Genomic DNA, 26941 nt, shown 5'->3' with positions numbered 1-26941 from the left:
CTCAGTGTCACCAGTCAACATGGACGCCATAGTGGACTTAGAGGAGACTACCATGATCAGCCGTGAGATGGGTGGGGGGAGAGTCTCCTGGGTAGAACAGTGTAGCTGCCCAGCCCTGTTCGCAAATCAGACTCTCTTGAGAACTTAGTAGGAGTGTGTATTCCTGGGATGAATGTCAGAGTGAGGACTGAGAATACAAACTTTTAAAGATCCCCAGGCTACTCTGATGCCCAGATGACTTGGTGCTGCACATACAGGTAAGTGACAGGGTTAGGTTTGGACAGAAGAACTTAGCTGCCATTAGACTCAACAAAGATGGCACAGCCATGGTCTGGAACAGGCTTTCCTACTTCCTTATCTAGACATATGGACCTTAAAATGTTTGGTTATGGAGGCCCCCCTGTGTATCGTGGGGGTGCTTAGGAACATCCCTGGCCTCTTCTTTCACTGGCAGGAGCATCATCACTCTAGTTATGACAACCAAAAGATGGTTTCAAGAATTTTCAATACTCCAGGTGTCCCAAATGACCCACTGACAACTTCTGTTCTAGGGGAGACTAATGTGGCCATAGGTAAAGAGAGTACCTGTGTAGGCTCAAGGTCAGGAACCAGGTAATTAAGGGTCTGGATATTGGTCCCTTTCAGCCCATAGTTCCAGCCTTCATTGGCCATTGAAAGGAACTGGGCAATTATAGAGGCATGTAAATAAAGTGGGTGTGAAATGATGAGTGGTCCCAGAAGCTGTTCGTAGACTGCTCTAAATAAGACCTTCAGCATCCATGATCTCCCTGCCCTTCAGAATGAGGTCTGTTAAAGCAGTGGCCTGCCCTTATAAGCCAGCCCCTACACCAGCTGAAAAGAGAAAGACACACCCAAAGCCATCCCCTTACACCAGCCCCAGGCTCATTTGGAAGGCCTCTTGGCTCTGCTTGAGTTATATGTCCTGTACACCCAAGCCCCGACATCTCTGACAGATGTGTCCCCTCTCTGCAGAACAAAGTGTTCATCTACCGAGGGAAGGAGTATGAACGAAGAGAGGACTTCCAAATGCAGCTTTTGAGCCAGTTCCCCAATGCAGAAAAGATGAACACAACCTCTGCCCCGGGAGATGATGTGAAGAACGCCCCAGGCCAGTGTATCCTTGGAGAATGTCCCAGCCAGAGGGCTGGCCATGGTTCTAAATGAGAGCCATCTCAGAGCTCAGAGCTGACACCAGAATCACTGGCTGCTGTTGGATCTCCAATGGGAACCCAGAGAAGTTATCTCAGTACAACTGTTCCTCTGTAGCCTGGGGTCTACATGCATGGATTCAACTAACTGTAGCCTGGAATGTTTGGAGGCAGAAAAGTGGGGTCATTTTCTGTATACAGTATGGCAACTACCTATACAGATTTTACCGTCTTAGGCATCATAGGTCATTTGGAGTTTGCTTAATGTGTATGGGAAGACATGTAGATATAATTATCTACATTTCGTGTAAGTGGCATCCCAGTGCTCATGGAGGGGTGCATTTAAAGCCCGACACCCGTGGGTGAACTCAACCCTCCCCTTGTTCCTTTGTTGTCATCATGAAAATCATCTCTTGTGCCCTGGCTCTGTATCTGGCTTTGTGCAGGGTTTTACACCCCAAATGGTCTGCCTTTAGGTCAATACAGAGTTGCTAGAATGCTGCAAGAGATGCAGACAACTGATTGCACTATTCGGTAATGTGGCTGAGAGACTGAGGTTTCCTTGATGACATAAATTCATATAAGCGGCTAAATGTTAGTGTCAGCTGGGAAGATGACCCAGACAAGGGGGAGGGCACTGTATGTACATGCTTTTCCCAAGGACTAAAAAGACTTTACATCGCCAGTAGTGTTGCCAGGCTTCAGCGCTATCCCTGACTCCCAGCTGTGCAACATTCTCACTCCCAGCTCCTCCCTCTAGATTTCTGTCTCTGACATTCGATTGTATTTCTTAAATAGGACGGTTTGTTCTTACTCTAGTCCTTCCCCACCTCTGTTCCTTCTGTTTAGAATGCTGTTCCTTCAGCTCCTGGCTCCACTGGTTTCCATCCACCTATCAGATCCTAAATTGGCTGTGTTCCCTCTAGGAAGAGCCTTTCCTTGGCATCTTATCTAAGGCCTTTTCCAGGCTCATCATGACCCTGTGACCTCAAGCCCTTGTTGATTGATTTTTGTTGTTGTTTCGTTTTGTTATTCGTTTGTTCTGTTTTGTTTGCTTTTTAAAGACACATGAATACAAAGGGAATGTCAGGTCCCCAAGAAAAGACCTCTGTGTTGTCTGTTTTCCATGTCACCCCCTCCCCTGCACAGTTCTTGGCATAAAGCCCACTCTGGGAAAGTATTCATTGCTTAACAGAAAGAAAAAGAGAGGGAAATCAAAGGGAGGGAAGGATACAGGTGGGGGAGGAAGGAAGGGGCAGAGGGGACCAGCTTTACCTGGAATACTGGGAGCAGCATGAAGAGACAGGAGTTGAAGCTAGGGGCAGTGGGTAGTGTGGCATAGCTGAGCAGCATGGGGCAAGCCAGGTGTCTACAGAGACTGTGTGCTGTCACTTGCAGGAGGTAGGATTGTGGAGGCGGGGAGCCCAAATGCCAGGATCAGGCCGGCTGTGAAGCCTCGAAACCCATTACCTCAGCTGAGGCCCCTGCACCACATCCTTTAGCACAAATGAAGTTACAACCTCTAAAGTGGGGTGTCAGGCTACGTGGCTGCTCTGCCCAGTCTGCTGAAAACCTTAATCAAAATATTTTCCCCTTGGGTGATAAATATTCATTTGTGACCTTTTCATTATGCCTGCCTGCCCTTCTTGCCTGCCCTCCTCAGCCATTGGCAGGAGAAGGTGCAACTGGTGGCGGCTGGCTGCCACAAAAGGCCAGTTTGGTTATAGTGAGTAAGCCCCGATAGTGGACACCCGAATACCGCACAGCTGTATGGCCTCTCCCACCCGGGTACCACACAGGTGTGTGGCCTCTCCCATCCGGGTACTGCACAGCATGACGTGGTATAGAGGAGACAGCATGTATCCCCCCGTCACAGCATCATATTTAGGGCCCTGTGGTCTGGTTCAGTACTAGGAACAAGGTTCTGGCATTTGCGATATCTCTTCAGGAGACTGAGTGCTTCATGAACATTATTTCCTTAAAACCCATAAAATGCTATAGAATGGTATTAAATTTCCATATTTCACTGAGAGGAATGCATGAGACAGAAATGAAGCAGTTTTCCTAGGGTTGTGAAGGGGAGGGATTTTAAAAGCTAAGTCTTGTCTGTCTGTCTCAAATCTATGCTCTATTACACCATCGGGTTTTTTGTTTGTTTGTTTTGGATTTGTTTGGTTTGATTTTTCCAGACAGGGTTTCTCTATGTGGCCCTGGCTGTCCTGGACCTAGCTCTGTAGACCAGGCTGGCCTCAAACTCACAGAGATCTGCCTGCCTCTGCCTCTTGGGATTAAAGGTGTGTGCCACCACCATCTGGCCATTTTTTGTTTTTTAAACTGGGATCAGAATGTTATTAACTGTTTTCCATAAACTTAACATTTAGGAATCTTCCCCTCTTTGCCGCATCATAAGCCTTGGAGATGAGCCTACTGTTCCCTGCATTTTACTGCCAGGGAAACTAAGACTCAGAAAGCAAATGACTCACACAAAGCTGTGGTGAAAAAGCAATGGAGCTAGGATTTGAACTCAGGCCTGCGGTCTTCTATAACCTTGAATAGCTAACACTGTCCTCTTATTTTCTTGTGTTGATGGTAGACACAAGTCTGGGGAGGCAACTGGTCTCATATCTCCTCTAGGCTGTTAGGATGGTGGAAGGCACTTAGAAGCGAAGGTCTGGCAGAAATCTGCTGTTGCTACCAATCCATCCAGGCATGGAGAGTCCAGCTAAATAATTTGAGGGTGCCAATGTCAAAGACAGGTTTGAGATTTCCTTGTGGACGAGTGCCAGCAGCTCAGATCAATATACATGGCCTAGAATTGTCTCTAAAAGAAGTGTTGGCAAACCTTTCTATAAAGGTTAGTCTTGAGAACTTTGTACACCCCCCGCCCCCATCACAACTCCTTAGTTGGTGTCCCAATGTGTAAGCAGTCATCGGTCACATGTAACTAGTGAACAAGGCCATGTTCCCACAAAGGTTTGTATGCGGGCACGGACGCATTGAATCATGTATCATTTTCACATGTCACAGCTATTTGAAAATAGGCCATCTGTGCTATTGTGCTTGCCGTAGAGATGAGCAATGAGATGTATCAGGATCATCACAGTCTGCCAGCTCCTGCCCTCAGCTCAGACACTCACTCCAGACGGAATGATCTTCCAGCTCAGACTGGCTGGCTGGGACTTTTGTGTTTTCCTGAAGTTTACAGAAATGTTTCCAGTGAGACTGGCCCAATGTGTTGTGCTGTTTTCTCTTTGAGGGTTCCTCATTCCGTGTGGAAGTACTTTTCAGAGTGGAAACCATCAAACCCCAGTGTGCTAGCACAGAGGACTCACCAAAGAGAGGAGTGTAGTCAAAGGGCATGGAGCCATGGAGGAAAAGGACCCTTGACGGGGGCAAAATTAGTCCGCGTGGATGGAGACATTTACCTTCCACCATAGGGTAGCTTCAAAAACCAGCAAGAGCAGCTCTTGATTCCCTAGCTGGCAGACATACCAGGCTCAGGGAAGACTTTTGAAGTTGTGATGGTCTTTGGGTAGGAAAGAGGGAGGAAACACCTGAATGCCTAAAGAGAGAAACGAGGGAAGAGAAAATGAAAAATAGGAAAAGGAAAGCAGGGGTCAATGATAGAACCAATGACTATTGGCTTTTTTTTTTTACTTTGTCATATGACCAGTTCAATATGAGTAAAGATGGGGTTAGAATAAGAAAGGCAAAGATCCAGCCAATATACCTGGCCAGCCTGCATTCTATGCTGGTGGCAGACATCAATAATCAACCACAGAACTCCTTCCAGCTGTTCCTTACTTCCTGCTATAGGTTGTCTTTTTGGGGTTGTCAAGAGTTGGAGGACAAAATGACGTTTGCATGTTCTAGATCAGAATGTCTCTCAGCTTTATCATGCATGCATATTACCTCAGGATCTTTGATTGTGAGCCTAGCCTTTAATGGCTGAGCCATTTCTCCAGCCCCTCAGGATCTTTGAAATGCAGAGCCTGACTCAGAAGTACTGTGGGTGGGAACTCTGGAGATCCACTATGCATAGTGAGGTCTCAGACAAAGTTTTTTTTAGCAAGATAATTTAGAAGATAGACTAGTCTTACATCCTCATGAACACACAGCTCCCCCAGATTATCCAGGGAGTTGGAATTTTGGCATTGATGTCCCCAAAGTGGTTTGTGTCATTGTTTCCTGTGACCCCTAGTAATGGGTCTAAAATAGACTATATCTAAAGAATGCTAAGCATAGAGTTAAGAACCCTAACTATAAACCTCCACACTTTTCTTACAAGCTGTGTGACCTTCAACAAGTTGCCTGGATTCTCTGAGCCAATAGGAACAATTGAGGTTAACAATGACATCTAGTAGAATTGGAGAGATTAAAGGCTACCATGGGAGCCCTGCTCCGTAACTGATAGAGAGCCATGCATTCATTAGAGGGCATTGCTGTCAATGATGGTATAGCAATGGTAATGGGGATTAAGCATGGCTAAGCAATTCTGTTAGCTAGAGCAGAACCATGAGATAATGTTGCAAGGTGGTAGTCAACTCTGATAAAGAACATAGCAAGTGCTCACTGGTCACTAGGGCCTTGTTGGTAGCCATCAACTTAACCATTGAATGAAAGTATGGTCCCAGAAGGGCCAGATGCTCTTAGCTGGCTCCTGATACATTTGGAATTCTCCTGTGCCCAACAAACATGTTTCAAAACCTTAACTCTGATGACATTAGATATCCAGTGTTTCACTGTGCAACCTGTCCTGGATGAACACCCCAGGTTCAAGAACAAACCAGTGCCTGACCAGATCATAAAGTAAGACCCACAGCCCACCAGTTGAGGAATGGACAGAATCCCACGAGGCTGAGCCAGTAGCAAGACAGGCTCCAGTACCCTTCTCCTCAGCCATTCCATTCCTTCTTTGCCTTCTGGGAAAAGAATTGCCCCCAGTTACCTGGGCTATATCTGTAACAAGGCTAACATCAGAGATGAATGGGAGGGATGGAGGGTCGCAGGCTTCAGACAGCTTAGTGAGTCCTCAGTCAGCATCAAACTGATACTCAGGTTGATCCTAGAATGGACCCAAAAAAGTAAGTAGTGTGGGTTGGCAGCTGGGAGGCTGGTAGAGGGATGGAACAGAGTGGCTGTGGGAAGGCTGGGCACATTTCCCCAGAAGCACGTCTTTTCAGTCTTTGGCAGAGTACGGGTTAATAATGGATATGTTCCCACTGGGGTGAAGTTAAAGTAAACAGCATACAGGCAGGTGTCCATCTGCTTCATATAGGACTGTACAATCACTGAGTAGGTCATGAGGTGGGGGAATGTGGGGTCCTCCACTGTACCCCTCTCTACACCCTCTTCTTTCCTCTGGGTAGTCTATCTAGGAAGACAGAGCTCCTCCAGGAGCCTCACAGCAACATCACAGCAAACAGGTGCAATGCAGATGAAATGATAGCCTCTCTCCTCCTTGGAGAGGCACTTGTGGACAGAAGCCCCTTTTCTAGCTAGCACAGAGCCCTGTTTTCAGTGACAATTGACCCTCCCCCACACATTCAGAAAAAAAGCGAAGGGGGATGTCTGAGGCTCCTAAAACAAGCCTTGGGGATGTTTAGCATGGTTCTTAGGCATTCAAGACCCTTCAGTGGACTGCAGGAAACAATGGCACGGGCCACTGTTGGCTCATTAATGCCACAATTGCAAGGGACCAGGGTATGAGGCCAGTCTATCTTCTAAATCACTTTGCAACCCTGTGCAAGTCGGTTTTTATGGAGCCCCAACACAAACCTTGAAGTGCCACCACCAGGGTTCTCCAGATTCAATGTTTAAGATGTCAACAGCTGGGCAGAAACATCGCTTTTTCCTGTCTTTCAGCTTTTACAAGTCCAATTATGTGCAGAAGTTCCACTACTCCAGGCCTGTGCGCAGGGGCACTGTAGACCCAGAAAATGAGTTTGCTGTAAGTATCTCCCGGCCAGCATCCAGAACATATCTCTGCCAACCACAGGTGGTAGGAAACTTGTTCCAGAGTCAAGGAACATGGCACTGGCATCACAGATAGGACAACATGTCAATTGGGTCTTCTCATTCTTCAGGGTTTTCTCCTTCCAAGATGTAAGGGGATTCCTGTCAGATGACCTTGACAGGCAGGACATTTGTAGCTGAGAATGTGACTGAAGCAAAGCCTCCAGCACACCCACTGTAGAGCTGCAGCATGTACTGAGTAAAATTCTGTTGCTGTCCCGAGTGCCAGTCACCTGTGTGCATGTTTCCCAGCTTGGACCTATCATCTCTCCTGCAGGTCAAGGCTGGAATGAGGAGGTGACTTCAACTTCCCCTCAGCTTTCAGCCTGTGATTCTTAATATTTTTAAGAATTAACATCCTTTTGGGGATCTAATGAACACTGTGGCCTCCTCCCCTAGATAACACAAATGGACACATTCAAAAACTAATTAAGAGTCCAGTCTGTTAGTAAAACCAGGTAGAACTATCTTGGCCTAAGTCCAGAGAGAGATAAAACAACTGTTGAGAATTGCTCAAGGGGAGGTATCACTGGTATCTGGGAACTGAGCACTTCTTCTCCCTTGGGTGCACGGGAGGCCACCAGGGCCTGGAGTAGCAGATTTTATTACTGTTGTTCTCCTTCCCCAGTCCATGTGGATTGAAAGGACATCCTTCCTGACCGCATACAAGCTGCCCGGCATCCTGCGCTGGTTTGAGGTGGTTCACATGGCTCAGGTGAGTTTCAGGACACCAAGGCGGTCCCTCTCCTCATCCCTCTCCTACAGGCAGGGCACAGAGCCTCAAGGGGCCTCTTTGACTTTATAAATGGGACGGTTTGTTACAGTCCTATAGGAATCCCAGAGTAGGCAGCACCCAAGGCATCTGCTGCTACGATTCTTTGTTTTGTTTTGTTTTGTTTTGTGCTTTAACACTAAGTAGCTTTTGTCCCCAGTAAATAAAAGGCTCTCTGGACAGCAGTAATGGGATCAGTAGAACATCTTTGGGCAGGGACTGTGAGGAAGGCTAACAGAAGAAGAAGGCTCTGGAAGACTACACCAAGTTACCCCTTCAAAGTTCTCCATCCAGACCCAGGACTACAGTATGACATTCTGTAGTATTCCAAAGTGAACCATTTTCTATTTGGGATAGACTGAAGCTGAAAGATGAAACATCAGAGAGCCAGAGGTGACTGGAATCCAGAAGTCTGAGCTCTCTTGTATAGGTAGCAGATGTGTATTTTGTTATGTTTGCATACTTGCTCTATTTTCCTGTACATGTATATGAATGCTGGTGTGTGTGTGTGTGTGTGTGTGTGTGTGTGTGTGTCTGTGTCTGTATATGTGTCTGTGTGCCAGAGGACAACTTTCAGGAGTCTATTCTTTCTTTCCACTCTGTGTGTTCCTGGGGTTGAACTCAGAGTCAGGCTTAATTTGCCCACTGGAGCTATTCCAGGAGCTCCAGCACAGATAATTTACTTTTTTAGCACACCTTATAGTCTCCATGTTCTCTGTTAGCTAAGGGCCATGCAGTTCCCAAGATCCTCAGGACAGGCCAGCACAGTTGTGAGAACACTTATAGGTGGGGCTATATTTGAGGTATCTTATTTTTTTAATTCATTCAAGATTTCATGGATGCCTAACAAATGTCACACACTGTTATGAGACATGGATCCCATGGTGCAGCTTCCATTCTAGTAGAGGGGGAGAGAAAGACTAAAAAGTTAAAGTAAACACAAAATGTCAGATGGTGATCATCATGAGTGAAGGCTAAAAGGAGGAAGTGTAACCATTTTAGATAGCCGAGTCAGAGGGAGCCTCCCCATCAAATGGCTTTGAACAAAGGCCCTGGGGCAGAGAAGAATATTCCATGAGATATTGAAGAGATGGGCCTCTTTCTTTCCTTCCTTCTTCCTTTCTTTCCCCCCCCCTTTCTTCTTTCCTTTCCTTCCCTGTTTTTGGTGGTGGTGGTGGTTGTCTTCTGTTTTTCTTTTAGTTTTGTTTGAGACAGGGTTTCTCTGTGTAGCCCTGGCTGTCCTGGAACTCATTTTGTAGACCAAACTGACCTTGAACTCAGAGATCCACCTGCCTTTGCCTCCCAAATGCTGGGATTAAAAGTGTGCATCACCATGCCTGGCTGAAGAGATGGGCTTTTAACAGAGCATGCAGCTGACACAGAGGCCCTGGCGCCAGATCATGTCCAAATCAGAATAGCAAAGGGTAATAGAAATCAGATCCCAGGTCATATGGAACCTTAGGGATACTTTGGATTCTCTGTAAGTGACACAGAGTCCTGTACAAAGGAGGCATACAGTCTGACTGAGGTTTCAAGCTACTGTTTTGTCAGCATTAAGATATCTTACTCTGGTCTCCATGCCCTCTTTAGTGAGTCTGTAGATTAATCGTCCTGCAAGCTCCATTTCACAGGCATGTCCTAGGCCTTGGGAAAACAGAATGATAATTATGTCTGCAAGAAATATTTATTGAACATGTGCTAAACTGTCCACTGCCATGATCTCATTTAAACTCCTGAAACTTCAGTTTTTCCCACTTATAGATGGGGATGCTGGGGCACAGAGTGAGTTATTAAGTTATCAAGGTTAGTGGAAGAGGTCAAGTTTGACTTCAAACTCTCGTAATATCCTTTGGGTGTGGATAGTGCTCCGTCTCAGAGTGTCCCATCCATCCTAGTGGGCAGTATCCTTGAAAGGAAGCAAATAATGTGCTCTTGGTACAGGGACATGTTAACATGTGATAGGTACCAAAGGCTTTACCACCTTACTGTATATAATACCACAAAACCCTGGAAGGTGTATTCACAGGTCCCACATACATAGAACAACTGACTACAAACTGGAAGTATTTGGGGGAAAATTGCATCTGAACAGAATATGTAAGGACATATTTTCTTGTTATTTACCGAACAATCGCTAAAATAACCATTTATGTGACATTCGCCTTGCATTAGGATGTAAGTAGTCTAGAGAGGATTGAAGGTCTATGGGAGATCGTGTGGATGATGGGAAAGTATTGCGCCATGCTGTAGAAGAAACTTGTACATTGTGGATTTTGGTATTCTCAGAGGGTCCCAGAGCCAAATAACCATGGGTACTGAAGGATGACTGGACCATTACTAGCCCTGCTCTTGAGGAGGGAATTTTCCAGCTTTTTCATAGCCCATTAGCCCGGCCTAAGCCCATTCCTGGGTTGGCTCCACAAGTCACCTCTTCTCCAGCCATGCCCACTGGACTGTAGTAAACTGAGGGAGCCCCTCCTGTGTCCCTGTGTCCCTTACTGTCCCTTTTCTCCTCAAAGTTCTTTACACTTCCTAATAGACTACACAATTTTCTGAGTGCTTATTTTCAGTATTTATTAACCAAATATTAAATATAATGTTGGAGTATAGATTCCACTGCAATATAAATTCCAGGAAGCAGATGCTTTGTCTGTTATCTTCTCCCCAAAGTACTCCAAGTGTCAAGAACAGCCTCCGGCCTGTAATTCTTCTCAAGAATGTGTAAGTAAATCAAGTAGGTAATTACCGTGCTGGTACCCTTTGAGCCTAAATAGTTACCTTACATTTTCACTTCAAAATTCTGAAATCAGGGGAACAGCAGACTTTTTTTTTAATTCCCTCTTTCATGTTGTTAGCTCCTGTGATGGTTAATTTTGGTTGTGAATTTGAATTGCCTAAGAGATGTGTCTATGATACTACTTCCAGAGAGATTAACTAATGCTGGATGTAAGTGGAGCCACCCCACATTTTGGGGATAGAATAAAGGAGGGAGGGACCCAGGCCAGTGTCAGCGTGCCCTCTTTCTGCTTCTTGTCTTCTGTATTGTAAGCTGTTCCATCATGTCTCCTCCATGATAGACTGGGCCTTCTGAAACTGTGAGCCAGAGCAAGTTATTCCTTCCCTTGTTGTGTGTGTGTGCTTGTGTGTGCATGTGTATGTGTGCTGATGTGTGTATGTGTGTGCATGTGTGCTGGTGTGTGTATGTGTGTTGGTGTGTGTGTTTATGTATGTGTGCTTATAAGTGTGTATGTATGTGTGCTTGTGAGTGTGTATATGTATGTGTGCTTGTGAGTGTGTATATGTATGTGTGCTTTGAGTGTATGTGTGTGTGTGTTGTGTGTTGTATGTTGTCATAAGAATGCAAACAAAACTTCTTGTAAGAAGTTTTGTAAAAACATCTCTAAGGATTGCCGTAGTGTATTTGTTCTTACTGGCCTCCATTATCATCAAACTTCAGGATATCTCAGACACAGAGGTTTAGTGCCTTGCTAAGTGGCCACATTGTAAGCATTCATTTTCGTTATGCGAACCTCTCTCTTATTCCCTGTTTTTTTTTCCCTCATGTGGTGCCATGTCTAGAGGAATGTCTTAGGTGGGCTTTCAGGAAAAGTCCTGCCTATTTGTTGAGGACTTTACCTTGTTCTCAGCCCTAATCTAAGAATAGAACAATTCAGCTAGGCCATAAATGACAGAGTGTTATTGGAGGGTCATTATATTTCTCTTCATACTTAGTTTACAGAATAAGATCTACAAAATATGGGATATCAGAGCTGTAATGGATGCCAAAAGCCATTGGATCCTAAAGCTATAAACTCAAATATTTATCTTCCAACTCCTATAAGATAAAAGAAACAGAATGTCACATTAGGCTACTAGTGACTGGCAGATGCTGAAGCAAATGCATGCAGCCAGCTCTCCCCCTAATGAGTTAACGTTGGGGGAATCTTAGCCAGTGCTTGCTGAGCGACAGACCTCTGCTGGCCACCATGGCCTGCTATTCTCCAAGTGCTTTCTTGATTCCGGTCTAGTGCACTATTTTACATAGGAGGAAATTGAGGCCAGTGGAGAACTTGAACTGTCAAATTGATGACAGTCATTGATGCCTGCCCCATGCAGCTTCTGGGACTCCTGGGTGGGAGGTGCTAGAGCACCTGGAAAGGCTGCCAACTTGCTGGGAATGGAAGTCACTGACCCTTCCCACTCACTGTCATGCTTACTCACACGACATTTTGCCTTAGGAGCTCACTTTTCCTTCACAGCAAGTTGAACACAAGTTATTTTGCCTGTGATGTGCATAGAAACTGAGGCTCAGCTCAGCAAAGATGCCAAAGAGCTGAGGGCCTAATGAAGTCCCAACAGGAAGCTGATGGCAGATTTGGTGACATCGTCTGATGTGCTTGTCATAGAAGCCAGCCTTTGCAACCAAGAACAGCCCAGTTTCCCTCTCCAACTCTGGCAACTACTGCCCTTGGGCATGTGTATTATTAGTTACCTTTCTACTACTGTGATTAAACACCATGGCCAAAAAAAAAAGCAACTTGGAGGAGAGAGAGTTTATTTTGCTTGTAAGGTTCCAGGGAGAAGAGTCCGTCACGGTGGGGACCAATGGCAATGGTGGGCGACAGGGAGGCAGGAGCAGGAAGCCCAGAGCTTACATCTTCAGCTATAAACAGGAAGCAGAGAGAACGAGTTTGAAGGAGGCAAAGACTAAAAACTCTTAAAGCCCACCCCATGTCGTATATACTTCCTCTAGAAAGTCCACAGCACCTTCCCAAACAGCACCACCAACTGGAGACCAACTGATCCAATTCCTGAGCCCATGGGGGTCATTCTCATCCACACCACCATAGGGCATCACTTCACCCATTCTTGAGAGCATGCACTGACTGGTAAGGTGACTGTCGATGGAACCATCTCCATTGTCTCCTTGTGTGGATGGCTGGTTTGCTTTTGATTTCTCCTATCCGCCATGGACAGCCATGCCTCCCTCCACATGCAACACCCCAAGTTCCACTCAGAGCTGTGCATGTACCCATCTGTGAAGAAACAAAGCTGTTTTGCTCTAAGTGTCTGTTACTGATGGCTGTTCCTAATGGCAGTATTTTGTCAAAGTGATGACAAGCTGGTATGGGAATCCAGGAATAGTCTCAAAAGTGTGTAGGCAAGCCGGCCAGTATGCCTTACCATTTCTAGTGACATGCCTCCAAGCCTGTGTATACCAGGCACCTTGGCTGTTGTTAGCAACCAGATGAACTGCTCCGCTCCTCAGCTGAGTGGTGGATTTTCCTTCCAAGTCATTCTGGACCTCCGCCTTGTAAAGCTCCCCAGAGCTGATTTATATGTAGGACACAAACTCAGACAAGGATCTCAGTTTTAGGCAGTAGGCCAAGCAGTATCCCCTCCAGCTCATACCCTGTGTGTTTATATATGTACATGTGGGTCAATGTGGCTGTGTGTATGCAGATGTGGGAACTATAACATGAATACAGATCGTGTCCCCAAAATAGTGCTATTTGTAGGTACCATGAACCTTTCAAAGGCAGTGCCTTGGGGACATTCTTAGGGTAAGGATGATGTGACAGTCTGCACTGACATACCCTCCCACCGCTGCCATCTAGTGCCTTCACCTGAGGCCCAAACCAAGACAACTGCCTGGTCTCAATTAACAAAACAAACCCCTTTCTCTTACAAATTGCCACATGTATGTAGTTGCGGTAGCATGATGCTGAATTATACTGAGGGTATTGGATAGTATTAGGAAGACAGTGATAGGTAGTAATAGAGAATCTGTTCCCAAGGGCTTCCATCTCTGTCTTATTACTTTTCTATTGCCGTGAAGAGACATCATGACCAAGGCAGCTTATGAAGGAAACCTTTACTTGGAATCATGGTTTCAGAGGTTAAGCCCTCATGACCACCATGGGTGGGAAACATGGCAGAGGAACACACCACCGTGGATCAGTAGCTAAGAGCTTACATCCTGCTCTTCAACTTGGAGGCAGAGAGAAAGAGTTGACTGGAATACTGTTGACTTTTGAAACCTCAAAACCCTCCCCTGGTGGTACATTTCAAGGCCACACCTCCTAATCCTACCCAAACATATGAGTCTATGGGGACCATTCTTATTCCAACCACCACAATCTCCAAAAGCACATACCGAGGATTGGGGAAGCCGTATTAGATCAGGATTTACAGAAATAACTTAAGACTAGCTACAAAGGCTGACCTGCTCCTCTCATACATGCAGTAGGTACAAGTTGCAAGAGGCATTTTTCAAGGACTCTGCAGCATCAGGTGTTGTATTCCCTCAATCAATCTTCACTACGTAGTCAGTGTGGCAGGCACCAAGTCACCATCATGATAGACATGATAAATTGATCTCTCTTCCTCCAAGAAGTTTCTTGGATTTCTCACCTCTTCCCTCCAGTCTACCCTTTCCCACCAATGATCTTCCCTTCTCAGAGTAACTGCTGTGTCCCATCCTAACACCTACAGAGTCTGGTTGGGATAACCATACTTTTCCTTCCAGTTTTCCAGCTGTTGCTTCTGCCCGGCAGTAACAGAGTGGCGTTGTTTCAGTTAAGCCCATTTGGCCTGCAAATCCTAAAGTATTTACTCTCTGGTCCAGTTGCAGAACTGTCTGCTGACCTCTAGTTTAGTTTTCACTCTGGAGCATAAGCTTCTGCAAACTGCAGTGTTTGTCTGTTGTCATTCAATACCACTGTTTATCTTGATCTCTGAGATGTGTGGGGTAAGAGTTTCATTTTATCTTCCCTTTAGCCCTCGGTCTCAGGACCTGCTGGGTGCTCCTAGAGCAAGCTATCTTGATTTCTCTGGCCAGCAGCATACACAATAGCTTCCAACCATTATGTGATGAGTTGGGTCGACGTGTGCTTTGCCAGTTAACTGGGAGAGAAATCTTCTCTGGGCACATTCAACCTGTGAAGTCAGAGCAGAGCCTGGCACTTCCTGCCTGTGTCTCCCCAGAGAAATCCTTTCCCTCTAAACAGAAAGCCAGCCAGCCTGTCCTTGGCCAGCAGACAGCCCCCAAGTTGTCTCATTATCCTCAGATCCTGCTGCAGCATGAGGACTAGGGGTTATCTTTGAATCCCCACCCAAGTGAAATCAATACCAATGATGATATTGGCTTCTCAGGCCACCCACTGAGGCTCTTCTGCCAATCTTGTTTCCAACAGACCACAATTAGTCCTCTGGAGAATGCTATTGAAACCATGTCCACGGCCAATGAGAAGATCCTGATGATGATAAACCAGTACCAGAGTGATGAGAGCCTTCCCATCAACCCACTCTCTATGCTTCTTAATGGGATCGTGGACCCTGCAGTCATGGGAGGCTTTGCCAAGTACGAGAAGGTGAGGGACTTTGGAGCTTAGTCCTTTTTGCCTCTTCTTGCTTGGCCCCACATAAACACAGCTTGTTTGGACATTAGGTTCCAACCTGACCTCCTGTCTCCTTCCCATCCTGGACACGAAAGACGTGATTTTTAAAGGGTCTCTAGTCCTATGACATCTCTTTTGAGTAAAGACTTATAACTGACCATAAGCCCCAAGTCATGCCTTCTGGTAAACCCACCTCTTCCATAGAGGATTTGAAATAACATAGACACAGGGAAATAAAGAAACCCAGAATCTGAACATGCAGAAATCTGGGAGCCCAATTCCATTGGCAGAGGCATAACCTAGGCATGAAAGTCACAGATTCCCTTCAAGAAGCCCCAAAAGAAAATGTCATCAGTTATTTGACTCTTAGTGTGCCAGTAGGGAGACATGGCTTTCCCTAGCATGACAGAACAGGAAGTCCTGAGCTAGCTTTCAGTTCACAGACCCTGAATGAGGAATGAGCTCCTTTCTATAAAACCTCACTGTATGTTCTCTGTCCCTCACCGTTCATTGGTGCAAAGGCAAAAATACCACAGTGTGCACCAGCCAGGCATAGTGACACCCCTCACCCAGCCAGTCCTTTTAGCTACCCTGACATCTCTCTGCTCAGCCTGCAGAGATGCTACAATAGGTCTGCATGGAGTGTGCACACAGTGGGGATGGGAACTCTGAAAAGAGGGGAGGGAGGAATGGAGGAACCATGAGGGAGACTTGGGGGCAGGCTTGAACAGGCACCAGAGGAAGTTCCTTACTCAGCTCTCTCCCACCAGAAATGAGCTCCAGGGGCCTCAGCATCCCTCAAAGGTTCCCTAGCACAGGGATCCCTACCCTGAACCGTGCCCAACTCAAGCCCCCAGGGGTTTGGTTCAGTAGAACCCATTTGGGACTAGAGAACGTGTCCCAAAGTCTCTAGCTCAAAACAGTTTTCAGGGGAGCTGCTGGTGGTGGTCCTGGCACCCCACTTTGCCAGTACTTCCCTGAGGTTTGCAGCCTGCTTCCCATGCGTGCTGATCCGAGTGAGCCTCCAGTAAAGAAAAGGAAAGCAATGTCAGCTACAGCAAGGTCCACCCCAAAGCACGGGACCTCGAAACATCTCTCACTTACTTTTGTCTCAACACCAGAAAGATGGATCGTGTGTCCCACCTGAGGAACGGGAAATCTTAAGTCCCCACATTGTTCCCCATAGGCCTTCTTCACCGAAGAGTACAGCAGGGAGCACCCGGAGGACCAGGACAAGCTGAGCCGCCTCAAGGACCTGATCGCATGGCAGGTAAGACCCAGCTGGTCATGGGGACACCCATCAGGCTCTCTCCTTGCCCCAGCTCTCTGCCCCTTGGCTCCCTGGCCTGGCCTGACTCTACATGACCCTCTGCTGCTCCTCACCTCTGGCCCCTCTTGTGATACTGGATTACACCTGGGCAGCCTCACCAGGACACAGCTTTGAACACCTTACCTTGGGTGTCGCATGGTGCCAGACAGCAATGGATGCTGAGCAGGAGGTGGTTGAGATTGCTTTCTTTGATGCTAAATTCAGGAGGTAGCTTTTCACAGTGGGGCTCAAATGAAAACCATCCCCAACGCCCCCCCTCACAAACACATCCACCACCAATCCCAGCTTGTGTCAATCAGACAATAGAAGGCTTGTCCCTCCCCCACCAAACCTCCTTCGTTGTGAGGCTGACCCAGTTTGTAGCAGATAGCGCACAGATGGATATCAGGTTCTGCAGATAATTGAGGTCTTTGTTGGGCTGGCTCGCAGTCAAAGGGTCCACATCTGCCTGGCTGGGCCAGATTTCCGCCTGAGGGCCTGTTATTTGTCTACCTCCATATCCCTTGTCTTGTTGCATTCTTCCCCTTTCCCAGTCTCTCCCTCCCCCACCTTCCCCCAGGCATCTGTCTGCCTCTCTTTGAAGCTCTCTGCTTCTCCCTTCTCTGTCATTTACCTCTCTCTGCCTCCTACACTCTCATGTCTTCCTCCTCTCTAGGCTTTTTCTTCGCTTTCGCGTTCTCCTTTATTTCCTATCTCCTTTTTCCTAAAGAATAAAGAACCAGACCCTTCCTGCTCTGGCCCCCGTGCCGGCCTCCTCACACGCCTGCCCGCCCAGTCTGGGCTCTGTGCAGATGGTGCACGATGGACGTAGGAGGTGCGCGCCGGTGAGGAGTGAGCAGGAGCCTGGAGCAGGAGTAGCAGTCTGCACGCTGCCTACCCCTCCTTTCCCCTCCTTCCCTGCTCCTTGCCAGTCACCATGCAAAGAGAAGTACTCGCTCTCCCTGATAGGGAGTTTGGTTACTCCAGGGAAATCAGGGACTGAGAAGCACTGGGTGCAGACTCTTCTTAAAATAAGTATTCCTAATTCAGGTCCTTCTCTGCCTCTGCCAATTTGTGCAAAGTGGGACTTTAAAAATGAAACGCTGAACGAGCACTGCAGACATACTTTCCCTGAATGCATTAGGTGTGCCTGAAATTTTCTCTCCCCTTCCTACTCTGTGCCACCCATGAAAGCCTAATATCCCTCAGGCTTTTTTTCCCCATCTTCCTGGGACTGTCTGTAGCCTTTAGTATTCAAATAATGACATGTCCCTCGCCACCCTGATCTGACAAGAACCTGAGTGGGTTCTTTTCCTGGATACTTCTGGGGCATCCAGAGAGGACCACACCAGGTTACACATATTTGTGGATGGTGTCTTAGTTCGTGCCATTGCCAGGACTCTGCCAGGCACCTACCCCCTCTGGTTACAGTTCTCCAGGCTGAATCTAGATGGATCTGAGACTTGAAGGGCAGTGAATGCAGGCTGAACCTTCTAAGAACATTCCATCCCAACCTTAGAGCTATTTAGAAGGGTTCCAAATAGATGAAAGCAACATCCCACGGCTTCTAAGATTATGAGCAGCATTCATGCAGCGCCCCCTAGTGTCCACCTTTTCCATAGCATGTCCATGGCTCCCATGACCACAGAGTGCATTATGGGGGTCTCCCCTGCCCAGGTTTCCTAACTATGACATGTGCATTCAAACAGTACAGTCCTGCTGTGAAGGTACAGTGCTGCTACCATCATTACACTCAGCAAATCAGCTTGTGTGTTTCTCTTCCATGTACTCTCAAAGCCCTTGTTGTCCCCATTGTGTCCCTGGTTCAGTGTCAGGTAACAGGAATAGCAATGGGCAAACTTGAGCTCATCCATTAGAGCTTAACTCTAGGTAGGACATTGTTTGCAAAGCTACACATACTTTGGGATTTTTTTCAGGACTTGAGAACCTTAGACGTTAAAAGAAAATAGCCATAGCTTTAACCATAGTTTTACCAAACCAGAGAAAGCTGGAGTTTCCAATGTCTGACTTGTGTCACAGTGTGCAGATTTCAAGATCAGAATCTTTCTAGATGCTTTGTTCTTTGTAAAAAATCTTTTTACATGGGACAGTACCTACAGTATATTATTATCTCAAGCTTTTTGCTGTGAAATATTGCATGTTAGAAGGTGCATATAAAAACATATGGTTCTTTGGTTTATCACCAAGCATCCACAGACATGGCCCCTCACTTAGATGCAATAGGCTTATTGTGGTACCCCTAAGCCTGTCTTCTGTAGTCCTACAGTCATCACCACCCCTCCCCTAGACTGACCACTTTCCTGTTTTTATAGAGATAATTTCCTAGCCTTTTAAAAATAGAGTCCCGCTCTCCAAGCACATATTCCTAGGCACCATAGTTTGCCCTGGATTCCTGCTGACCTACACATAATTGGAACCACCTTATGTCCGTTAGGCTTCTGAAATTTGTTAATTGTATTGCTCCTTGTTATCATTTATTCATGCTGTCAGTATAGATAGATCACATAATGATACCAAATGACTTAATTTTTCTGCTGACATTGAATTAGATCAGTTTCAACGTGAGGCTTTTGGCTGCATCTTTGTTGGGTGTGTTTAAACCTGGAGATGCTTGCTGTCAACAAAGGAGAAAATGTAGCTTTAGTATATGTCACATTATTTTTATCACAAAGGTTAATTCGCAAACATCATATAAATAGAATATACAGTACATACTGCTATGTATTTAGCTTCTTTTTGCACAGCACAGTATCTTTCAAATCCACCAGGTTGTGGCGTATATCAGAGGTTTGACTTTTTTTACCCCATAAGTAAGTATACAGCATACAAACAATATATCCATTTATGGACCCAGCCTCCTGTTGATACATGTGTATACTCACTACTCTCTCAAGGTACATGTAATAGTGAATGATGGATCATTGAAGTTCAGCCTTCCTGAGTATGAGAAACAGTTTCCCAGTGTGTCCAAACCAGCTCCCCTGTTTGCCAGCAGACATGAGAGTCTGAATCGCTCTCCATTCTCACTTAAACTCACTCACACAAAAACTGAACTTGTAAATAAAATGCAATCATATTGTTATCCTTTCTGTTCATAGTGGAATGAAACTCAAAACCTACAGCAAGATAAACTTCAAAATTATATACATAGATGGAGACCAAATAATAACACGTTTAAATGAACAATGTATCATTGAGGATGTAAGAAAAGAAATTATAAAAATCCCCTGATATGAATGAAAACAGAAATACAATACACTAAAACCCATGGGACTTAGAAAAAAGTCTATTATGACAGAATGGCATGCACAGATGAGGGAATGTATATTCCAAAACTCTCACTGGAGTGTTCTATCAATGTGAAGTCTGGATGATGTGCAGTTTAATGCCCACATTTCTTTGCTGGCATCTTTTGGTCTAGTTGGCCTGTCCATTGGAGAGCACTGTTTCAGCATCCTCTTTGCTTCCTCCTCCCTCTAAATACCTTGAGATTGATGCTAGGTGGACCACTTTTCTGTTTTGTGAAAATGTCATACTAAAGCTATAAATTAATTCCATTTTAAATCTTACTATATTATCTTTATGGAAGACCCCTTTGGTAATATTTTTAAAGTAACATCTTAAGTACTCTATAGTCTTTCTTCCGCATTCATTCATCTGTTCCTTTGGTTCCTACTTGTTCTCTATTCTGCCTGTTACTTTTGGTCCTATCTGCTGTGGGTGAATTTCCTCCAGGGTCTGGTGACCCTGTAGATTCCTCCTAATTTATAGTGAAGCTAACTGGAAATCAGTGTGCATGGGAGAAGGCTCTGTCCACAAGCGGCATCACTGCTTGGTAACTGAGTAACCTACACGTTTGAACCTACACACCTTCACGGGACCATTTACATGAAGAGCCCTAGAACTAGACTCTTCAAATGGTTTCTTGGGAAGATGCTCATAGCTGCATTGCTGGCCAGTTTGGGAACTGTGCAGCAGCCATCTCGCTAACCATAAGCACACTTCCTTTTAATCTACTTGATTCTTGTCTGGTTGTGGCTGCTCCTCCTCCTGCCCTTGGGTCTGATATACCTGAGTCCCAGGTTTCATGATCTGATTGTTTTAGAGGACAAGTCCCTGCTTCTTGGGAAAATGAGAACACATTATGCATAGCTGCAAGGTGAACACATTATGCATAGCTGCAAGGTGAGGCAGTGGGCACCTGGGAAGAAACTAACTCAGTGCAGAATCTCAGTGCCTCCCTCAGCTTTCCTGTGGCATCCTTGCCTCTGACCTTGAGTGCCTCCTGGTCTCTAGAAGCAGGGTGGCCTCTACTAATCACCGACTCCCTCCACTGCTCTTGGAGGTCAGTTACATCCTCCAGCCAGCTTCCTGCTGCACATATGCCCGAGCACATATGCTGGAGCACATGTGTAGCTGACTGTGCATCTCACTGCAGTATGCATATCTCCCTTCCCCTCCTCTTCTCTCAAGGCAGCCAAGAGAAGCACACAGAAATGCCTTCACTCCACCATGGTTCTTCTAGAATAATTCTACCCTCCATCCTGGTGGTCATGCAGTGAATTTTCTCACATTTTCCTTCTAGCAAGGAGCTCTGTGGCTCTGTTCCTCCCCTCCTGGGTCTCTAGGGTCAGTGCACTGATCCCCCTCATTGATAAGACAGAGTGAATCTCTCCTGTCTGTCCTTCCCTTCTCCATGATGGTCCCAAGATTCAGCAAAGCTTCCAGAAACACTGCTACTAAGAGAGATTTCTGAGTCCAGCACACTCATAGCTTTGTTCAGTGGTTGTAAAAAGCACAGTTGTGCGCCATGGTATGAGATGGACTGTAGCCTCTCTCCCCTTCTCTGCTCTTCCCCGGTGCCAGGCATTCTTACCACGATTTCACTCTTGTACTGCCAAGTGCTTCTTAAGCAAGACTGCAAGCCCAAGCCCTGGAGGTTCCTCCTTTCTGGTCTCTGAACTCTGACCCTTTGTAGGCTTTTCAAGGACTCCGATTTTCCCATTCATATGGCTTCTAATGCCTGGGACAACTACGATTCCAAGGAAGCAAGAGTGGCTGGGTCATTGTCCCCGTGATGACAAATTCTAAGGCTGCAGCTGTCCCAGGGACTGTGTTGGTCTCTGAGCATCTTTAACTCTCTAACTAGCAGGCCATCTTGAGCTCTTGAGCTAGTGCACAAGGCAAGGTCCACTGTTTACCATCTCTCTGCAGATCCCCTTCCTGGGAGCTGGGATTAAGATCCACGAGAAAAGGGTGTCGGACAACCTGCGGCCCTTCCATATCCGAATGGAGGAGTGTTTCAAGAACCTGAAAATGAAGGTGGAAAAGGAGTACGGTGTTCGAGAGATGGTATGAGTGATCCCTGTGACTGGGAAGCTGGAAGAGTGGGGGAATAAAAGCTAGAAGGGACTGACATGAGGGAACCTTCCAGTCTTCCTGGTCCCTCAAAAGTCACTCCTAAAGAGAAACCAGCTATATGTCAGATCTATGAAACTACCCAAGGGATTGTATAAATATAAAAGTTACATTAATAGAGCACCTAACATGTGCTTGTCCTATAAATACAGTTGATGTATGTTAACTGACTGATAGAGGTAGGTAGGGATGTTTTTAAGTCCTTATGTATCTTTTTAGATTCAGGGGCATCAAATAACTTACCAAAGGCTGTATGGCAAGTTAAGTTAAAGGCAAGGTGTGCATCCAGCTGTGGTGTCTCCAATGCCACTGTACTCCACAGCCTGAAGATGACACTAGCCAGTACTCTCAGAGACAGTCTTGCCTTTTACCTAAAGTAGAATCATCAAATGTCAGAGCTGTGTGCCTTGAAAACTGTCTGCCCCAACCCTCTTGATCTACAGACATTCAGGGAGGAGCCTAGAGCTGGACCTAGGACTCTTTTCCTCCATTCAGAAACAAGTTGACCTTTTCCACACTCTTTTCCTGAAATGCAATTCAGATGCTAAACACTTGGATTTAGGCCAGACCTCCCAGTCTGAGAACAGCCCTTCATCCTACTTTAGATACAGGCCACCAACTCCAGACCCCAAGAGTAAGGCCCCACACTTCTGCATGCAATGACTACAAATTTGGGGCCTCTCGTCCTCCCTACAGACCTGGTAATTTGCGAGAACTCCTGACCCCAGGGACTCAACAGTTTTTCTGCTTTGTGATGGTTTTAAAGCACTATGCAGTCTGTAGAAATTTGTACTCCAAGTCTTGATATTTGGGGGGCTAGAGCTGTGTGACCAAGCTCTTTTTGAAAAGTGCTAGGATACCTACACACACCTCTCAAACAGGGTGAAGAGACTGACTGTGTTGTGAGCACCAATGTGCTACGGTGTATGGTGTTCCTAGCTAGGATGTTTGGCAGTCTGGGTAGATTTAACACATTTTCATATTCTACTTTCAACTTAACAGCAGGCTTATTGGGATGTGATCTCATTCACTTAGGAGTTTCTGTACTGATGCTTTCAGACTATGATACGAATTAAGCAGAGCTAGGTAAAGAGCACACAGGGCGGGTATGAAAGGGTCCCAAACATGACACTTTCATGTTGTCAGGACACATCACCCTCTGGCACACTGGTATGTGATTACCTAGTAGGGAGCTCACTAGAGCTTAAGCATGGAGTGTTTTATCAGGTCTTTCACTATATAGCCTAGACTGAGTGAATCATTGGTCATGGGCTGGAGATCCATCCCTGTCCCCTGCCTCCTCCTTGGCGGGTGAGTTGATAATATATGGCTCAAAGTCTCAGCCCTGTAATGACAGGGTTGGTCTCTCTGGCACGGGAAGGCTCCAACTGAAGCCATCTCATTAGCATAAAGAAAGATGGTCTATGAGGCCACTGAATAATACAGATGCCGTGTCACATGGGGAAACTTGGACTAGCAATTGTTCCCCTGGGATGGAGGCTGCCAGTGCTTATCCAGCAGCCCTATGGCCCTGCTGACTGGAAGCTTTGCACTGGTGCCCTCAGCCCACAGTTCCACCCTGTCCAGAGTGGGAGGAGGGCTCAAATTCCGAAACTCTGCTCACCAACTCTTCTCATACCAACAGCCTGACTTCGACGACAGGAGAGTGGGTCGGCCCAGGTCCATGCTGCGTTCCTACCGCCAGATGTCTATCATCTCTCTGGCCTCCATGAATTCTGACTGCAGCACTCCCAGCAAGGCTGCCCCAGAGAGGTCAGCCCCTTCCTGGAGCCCCTGGCCCAGGCCTCCTCTCCTTTCACTTCAAAGCCTTTGCCCAGCTGGGATACCAGGAAAGCCTTGGAGTCACTCAGTGGGTTGCCTTAGCTCGGAGCAATTATTAAAGCATCCTGGACAGCTGAGAGAGGCTGTCGGCTTTCCCAGGAAACCAGAACTCACTGCAGCTACACACACTCCCACTGCTGCCATCCTTGCCCAGTGATGTCTGGTGGCAACCAGTGTCCCTCACCCAGCCTGCACTGTGAATGTTCTTTCCTCTAACAGGGGTCCCATCATTCCCATAACAGCATGTCCCCTGCCACATCTCCTGCCTCATCCCCCTTTTGTCCTGGGACCCTGTGGCTCTTCCCCTACCCATCTTCACAGTCTGCATGCTAGACACCAAATGACCACTGTTCAGGTTGTTGTACAACCCTACTTACTGAGCAAGTTGTGGTTCAAAAAGTCAAAGAATTTCCCTGAAGTCATTCAGCTAAAAAACAGCAGTGCCTAGATTTGAACCTAGATGGACATTTTAACCATTTTCATCTCCTTGTCATCCCTTTTGCTTTTAATGACTTAGCGCCATCAATCATTCTGATCTTTATTTTGGATGTTTGTGGATGAGTGACTTCCTCAATTTGCTATCAAGGCATCTGATCAGCCCTATAGTGATAGCTCAGTCAGCATGAAGGTCTTCTTAGACCCCCTGTGCCCCTACTGGGCTGTTCACTGAAGCTCTAACCACAGTTTCCACATCTCCTCTCCATGCCCTTCAGCTTCGACCTAGAGTCAGCAGCACCCAAGACTCCCAAAGTGGAGGAGGAACCCATCTCTCCGGGGAGCACCCTGCCAGAGGTCAAGCTGCGGCGGTCCAAGAAAAGGAGCAAGAGAAGCAGTGTGGTGTTTGCAGATGAGAAGACAGCAACTGAATCAGAACTGAAGCGGGTAAGCAGAGGTGCCGGTTTCCCCTCAGCTCTCCACACGGCACGGTTCAGGCAGCCCGGGCTCCTGAGAGGGTGGACTGCAGCCTGGCTCCCTCACTGCAGTGGGTCTTAGAGGAAGGACACTGTCCAATAGGAGGTAGAGCAAATACTCGTGCTCCTCAGGCAGGATTTGAACCCAAGCCTTTAGACTCTAGAACCTGAATGTCCACTGCAGAGGAAAACAGCCACCTGGGCCCTCACCCCTCTGTCCTGACCTCACTATGTTTCTGAGTGCCAGGCTTTGTAGGGTATGATGAGCAGACTCTGAGCATTTTGGGTCTTATGTATTAATAGTACACATAATTATATAGAGAAAAATTATATGATCAATGTTTGGGTGGCTGAGGGCAGTCATAGTGAGTTCCAGGGAAGCTTCATCTACAGAGTAAGCCTTTATCTCAATGAGAAATCCAACATTAATTACTAATGAAGAGATTTGGTATTGGACAACCCTGAGTTCAATGATAGCTTCCCTCTGGAAAGGTTTATTGAAAGCATGCTGGGAAACTGTAAGGGAGTAAGCATTAGTCATTATGGCATGCGGGGACCGTGGGGTAGCTCTGGATGAAAGGGCAGGGTCAGCTGATGCCTTCTGGTGAAGAAAGATACCCCCATAAACTTCCTAGTGGGCCTCTGAAGGACGAGAATGGGCAAGTCTTCTATGCTCCAGGATCCTACAGAACACCATCCCCCAATAGTCTAACTGAACATTCCTGGCATTATAAAATATATAACTGTAAAAAGCAGACTGGCACAGAATGGTGTAAAACAGAACAGATGAGCTGTCTATGCTGCCAGGTCTGCAGAAATCTTTCCAAGCACTTTCCCCTGACCTTTGAGGACTCACATTTGCCATACTAAGCCCTAGTGATCTGTGGTGTGTGGTATATCCATCCAGCTTTCCAGAAAGCACGAGTTCATGAGCGACACCAATCTCTCGGAGCACGCGGCCGTCCCCACCAGGGTGTCTGTCCTCTCTCAGATGAGTTTTGCCAGCCAGTCCATGCCCACCATCCCAGGTATGTATTTGCCACTGCTAACATGGGGGAGAAGGTAGTATGGGTTGCCAAACCGTCAGGGAGAAGACAGATGAAAACTACTTCTGCAGAGCAAGGCAGGCTGGGTATCCAGGACCAGGAAGCACTCTCTCAGAAGGGGAAGTCTGCTGTCCTTCTAGGACCACTCTCTATGAAGAGTCCCTCAGTTTGCAGGCAGCAGCCCCTCCAGCCCCAGGAGCGTGCCTTTGGCGAATCTCTAAGGCCCATGGCACCTCGGCTAACCTGGAAGACTACTTCTAGATTTACAAACCTTCCACAGCATGGAAGGACTGTTCAGTGTATACATGACACCTGTGCCTGTCTCTTACTGTTCAGTAGTAAGGGACAGCCCCCATTCACTTTCCCATTCACCGGGGGGGGGGGGGTCCATGTACAGCTGGGCTCAGCATCTATGCAACTAGCTCTAGTATCTGCTGCTCCTGGCAGACTCTGTGCTGAGGACTGGGCAGAGTAGAAAAAAGCAGAGCCAGTGCTGCCCCCTTGGGGCTGAACAGTGCATGACAGTAAAGCATCAGCTCCCACTGCCAGACCCTCCCTGCTGTTGCACATTCAAACCAATGCGCTGAATGCCAGGTCCTGTACAGACCAACTGGTCAGTGGGAGGCTAAGTCCAGACTCAGTCATGTGTTACCTGAAGATACCAGTCTAAGTGGCAAGGGATCTCCCCCCCTTCTCATCCCTCTTCCCATTTAGACACCTATGGACAAAGCTTTTCAAAGGGCCAGGAAACTGGACCACCCAATGAGCGGCCTTAGATGCTCATCCTGCCCCTCGGGACCGGCCTCTCCCACACGCACTCACTCATGTCTAGGATTCCTCCTGTCTTTGCAGCCCTCACACTCTCAGTGGCAGGCGTGCCTGGGTTGGATGAAGCCAACACATCTCCCCGGCTGAGTCAGAACTTCTTCCATATCTCAGACGGTGACAAGAAGACCCTGAAAAAGAAGAAAGTCAATCAGTTCTTCAAGACGATGGTGAGAATTCCATTGGCTAGAAAGAGAAGGGGATGCTGAGGGA

The 26941-nt window shown here is 46.8% G+C and overlaps 1 protein-coding gene and 1 long non-coding RNA gene across 3 annotated transcripts in view; one reads left to right on the top strand and one right to left on the bottom strand.

The window, feature by feature from the left end:
- Dock2 (dedicator of cytokinesis 2) overlaps positions 1–26941 on the top strand; it is a 409830-nt gene that overhangs the window by 381522 nt on the left and 1367 nt on the right. Inside the window, exons 41-51 of the mRNA XM_040748446.1 lie at positions 994–1135; positions 5897–5978; positions 7035–7119; positions 7813–7899; positions 15153–15329; positions 16543–16626; positions 21901–22038; positions 23750–23877; positions 24660–24828; positions 25765–25885; positions 26756–26898. Coding sequence (XP_040604380.1) covers positions 994–1135; positions 5897–5978; positions 7035–7119; positions 7813–7899; positions 15153–15329; positions 16543–16626; positions 21901–22038; positions 23750–23877; positions 24660–24828; positions 25765–25885; positions 26756–26898 — 1356 coding nt within the window. The remainder of the gene's footprint in view (positions 1–993; positions 1136–5896; positions 5979–7034; positions 7120–7812; positions 7900–15152; positions 15330–16542; positions 16627–21900; positions 22039–23749; positions 23878–24659; positions 24829–25764; positions 25886–26755; positions 26899–26941) is intronic.
- Positions 12495–26941, bottom strand: part of LOC121141284 — a 32956-nt gene continuing 18509 nt past the window's right edge. For both annotated transcript variants that reach the window (XR_005878155.1, XR_005878154.1), the window contains exons 2-3: positions 26726–26859; positions 12495–12619 (exon numbers count right to left, since the gene is read on the bottom strand). This is a non-coding gene — a long non-coding RNA (uncharacterized LOC121141284). The remainder of the gene's footprint in view (positions 12620–26725; positions 26860–26941) is intronic.

This window comes from Mesocricetus auratus, unplaced genomic scaffold (assembly GCF_017639785.1).
Source record: "Mesocricetus auratus isolate SY011 unplaced genomic scaffold, BCM_Maur_2.0 Super-Scaffold_100007, whole genome shotgun sequence".
NCBI lineage: Eukaryota > Metazoa > Chordata > Mammalia > Rodentia > Cricetidae > Mesocricetus > Mesocricetus auratus.
Note: the sequence above shows the minus strand (reverse complement) of the source record. Positions and strands in the feature narration are given on the sequence as shown.